General features: G+C 38.8%; 1 protein-coding gene across 1 annotated transcript; it reads right to left on the bottom strand.

The window, feature by feature from the left end:
* Positions 1-212: 212 nt before the first annotated feature.
* LOC103582223 (olfactory receptor 52E8) lies at positions 213-1,207 on the bottom strand. The gene has a single exon (XM_008563879.1). It carries the CDS (start codon positions 1,168-1,170, stop codon positions 229-231), a length of 942 nt encoding a protein of 313 aa, XP_008562101.1. The 5' UTR covers positions 1,171-1,207; the 3' UTR covers positions 213-228.
* Between the last annotated feature and the right edge of the window lie 2,874 nt (positions 1,208-4,081).

The raw sequence follows: 4,081 nt of genomic DNA, 5'->3' as shown, positions 1-4,081 counted from the left end.
GTGGAGGATCCAACAATATAAGTGAAAGTACTTGTAAAAGTAGATTTTTATACAAATTCCAATATTCTCATTACCCTTAAACACAAAAGTTTTAATTCATGGATAAATAATGTTACTGGTAACGACATTCCTCTTTGCTTCCTGCTTTCTATCATGATAGACATATACTAACTCTACTTTTAACAATGGAGGAAACATGAATTCTAAGACTCTCCAAACTTTAACTGGTCAGCGATCTGTCGTGAGGAAAACCCTCAGCACTCGCTCCCGAATCTGCTTGGTCCTGACCCCATAGATTACAGGATTGAGGGCAGGTGGAACAACCACATATAGATTGGCCAACAAAATGTGAATATATCGGGGGATGTGGTGACCAAAACGATGTGTGAAGAAAGAGAAAAAGGCTGGTGTGAAAAAGGCTGAGATAACACCAATGTGGGAGCCACAGGTGTTGAGAGCTCTGAGTCGAGCCTCCCAGGAGGGAAGGCAGAAGACCGCATAGAGGATCCTGACATAGGACAGAATAATAAGGAGCACATCCAACAATAACAGAGAAATGCTGCCAAGGCCAAACATAATGTTAATTTTGATGCTGGAACAGGCCAGACGGGCAATGCCCATGTGCTCACAATAAGTATGGGGGATGATGCGGTGTCCACAGAAGGGCAGCCTCAGGAGGAGAAACACCAGTGGAGCCACCATGTACAGGCTCCGCAGAATAGCGATGCCTGCGATGAGGCTGATGACTTTGCTGGTGAGGATCATAGTGTACCGGAGGGGTTTGCAAATGGCGATGTAGCGGTCAAAGGCCATGGCCACCAGCACAATGCTCTCCATGACGGTGAAGAAGTGAATGAAGAACATCTGGGAAAGGCAACCTCCAAAAGATATTTCCCTGAGACCACACCAGAAGATGCCCAGCATTTTGGGAATGGTGGCTGTGGACAAGCCCAGGTCGATGGAATCCAACATGGCCAGGAAGTAGTACATGGGTTCATGGAGACTGTGCTCAGTCCAGATGACAAACAATATAGCAGAATTCCCCAAGAGTGCAACAAGATACACAAAGAAAAAAGGGAACCCAATCCAGACGTGCACATCTTCTAGCCCCGGGATGCCCAACAGCAGGAATGAAGAAGGATGGAACTGGGTGTCGTTAAGAATAGGCATTCTTTCTGCCACAAATAGCTGTTGTGCACACCAGAGACAATTACTGACTACCCATTAGTGATTTCTACTCCACTTTTCACTTCATGCAGGTTCCTATTCAAATGCAAAATAACAATGCATTCTTTCTTTGTTTCCTTTCAGAAAAAATCTAAATAAAATACTCTCCGCTTATTCTGCTAGCCTCACTTGTGCATAAAACAGTACCTGGAATAAATTCAGCCTCACTCTTTGCCACTTTTTCCACTAGAACATATTACACATGGCGGGGAGCAGAGAGACAAGGGAATAAGAAATTTCTATCTGTCCAGTGGAAATTCATAATGGGGGGTCTAGGCAGAAACAGAAAAAAATAACTAAGCTTCAGGGTCTGTGTAACTGATTGTTTTACATCCATATTTTTTAATGTGTGTGGTTATTTTTTTGGTATTTGTGATGTCAACCATTCCCTTAGAGAAATCCTGCGTACACAGAAGATAGTGTTTATAACAGTATGTGTATATGAGTGTGCATTTTTACATGAATGTCTAATCTTAAGAGAAAAAAAACATATTTTTTATTCACATGAATTATAAATAGTCTGCCACTTAAAAGTTCTCAATTTTAAATATTTATTAAATAAACAAATTAACTAAGAAGCAGGAAAGCAATTAATTTCAATGTGGTGTTTGAGATAATAAACTACTTTGTTACATCATAACTGCTTTTGCAAAAGGAAAGTTCTATCCACTATATTTGGAAAATGAATAAAGTAAAGAAGAAGATACTTGGCAGAAGTATTTTGCAGTTGTAATTAAATATGGAATTAAAATTACCTCAATCTAGGGTCCGACCCCGTGGCTCACTCGGGAGAGTGCGGTGCTGGGAGCCCAGCGCACCGTGGGTTTGGATCCTATATGGGAATGGCCAGTGCGCTCACTGGCTGAGCGCGGTGCAGACGACACCAAGCCAAGGTTGTGATCCCCTTACCAGTCACAAAAAAAAAAAAAAAAAAAAAAAAAATTACCTCAATCTAGATAAGTATTTGTAGAGCCCCCTCCAAACAAAATCGTCTCTATTAAAGAGACTTTCTAGCAAGGGACCACTTGGCTGGAGAGTCATTTTTTTCTGCTAGTCAATGTTAAATCTCATCTCAGACTTGCATGGACATGGATGGATAGCAGGAAGAAGAACTTTATCCTGCAATATATTCCGCACAAAAACTGTTCTCTATCTAGGATATTAGTGTCATTATGGAGATCTTCTTTTTCACAATACAAATATAAGTGAGTTTGTTTCATAGCACTTTTCCTGACAATGAGAAAATTCTGAACTCATATATAATGAATTAAAACTTTAAACAATCATCACAAGAGATGTTTACTACTGGGCAATTTCTTATAGAAAACCAGTTCTACAGATAATGTGGCAGTGACTGATTGTGATGTGTACAATTGCACAGAAAACTTTGATTCAAATTTGGGAACTCTTGGATGTTGGAGAAAGTCAGAGTGGCACTCATCAAAGGTAAATACGGTCAGTACCCTCCATGTTAAACCCATGACAACTGCCCCCAAAACAACTGTACCTCTTTGAAGCTAATGAAAGCTGGCAGAAATGGGAGGTAATTTTAGAAATTCTCTCAGGAAGAAGAACATACATGTAAACTTGGGTTATTAAGACTGGGAAGGATAACTTTTAAAGTTCTCAGTCCTGTAACGAGAAAGTTGAAGTTAAGGATACAATTATGTCTTTCATTAGCGGATAATGCACAAGAGATGTGGAGGGGTGCCCTTAACAATTTATTCCATCAAATATCCAATAGATCCTAAATTTGCCAGCATTTATTTGAATAATACCTGCTACATACTCTCAAGAAGACCACAATGTAGTAAGGGAGATAAAATTTCAAAGAATAAATTGAAAAATTGCATTGGAAGTGCTATGGTAGATGTAAGTGTCGGGTGGTATAGGTAGAAATAGGTCAACATAAATTCCATGGGGGAGGTTAGGCTTATGCTATGACTTACAGAGCAATTCTTCAAAAAAGAAAAAAAAAAAAGAAATTTATTCCAGATGGAGAGAATAATAAGGACAAAAGTGCAAACTGAAGAAAGAAAGCATATTAGCCAGCAGGATATAATCCTGGAATCTTGGTCCTCTCTATTACATTTTACGGAGAATCAGTAGACAGTTAAATATCTACTGAACTTTAAGTATCTACAGACTCTTAAGTCTTAAGAAATACTGGCTACCTCAGTCAATATTAGGGGCTGCATACAACAGAAACTAAGGAACATAAAATATAGCTACACAGAAAAGAATTAACTTATCACACTTATCTTTGTGGATTTTCCAAAAGAGTTTTAAAACTGTGATTTCCTTTCTATCAGGGAAAACATTATTTCAAAGTGTGTAAACATTTCTCAAAGTATCCAGTCACTTAATCTTCTTACAACTGTATACTGTCTTGTCATTTTAACATTCATTGCATATCCTCCTACCTCTTGTTATCACATTTGGTCATTTATACATAGGTTCAGAAACAATAAACTGATACAGAATATTTTAGTGCATCCCTTTCCTCATCAGCTTTGCAGTCCTGTTGGTTTTGTGTGTGAGACATTGTATGGTCTTAGGTATATGTATACGGAAGGAAACATGTGTAGTCTTAGAAGGACATGAGCATAATTGTGCATTCTCTCTCTCCCCACTTTGATTTCCCTCAGTCTCTCCTTTCAATTTTGGTATAAGCCTTTCCCCGTCTCCCCTGTATTTCACAGCTGAACCTTGGCATGACTTACCGTGATCTTTAAATCTCTAAGAATGTTTTAAAACACTTTCCATCTGCTAGGACACATAATTTAAGGTGCTGAAGAAAAGGTATTTATGTTTTTACTTAAACTCTGATTCCCCTGGGGTGGAGACTGTCATA

Source organism: Galeopterus variegatus, unplaced genomic scaffold (genome assembly GCF_000696425.1).
Source record: "Galeopterus variegatus unplaced genomic scaffold, G_variegatus-3.0.2 Scaffold15293, whole genome shotgun sequence".
NCBI classification, from domain to species: domain Eukaryota; kingdom Metazoa; phylum Chordata; class Mammalia; order Dermoptera; family Cynocephalidae; genus Galeopterus; species Galeopterus variegatus.
The sequence above is the reverse complement of the archived record's forward strand: the minus strand, read 5'-3'. Positions and strand labels throughout refer to the sequence as shown.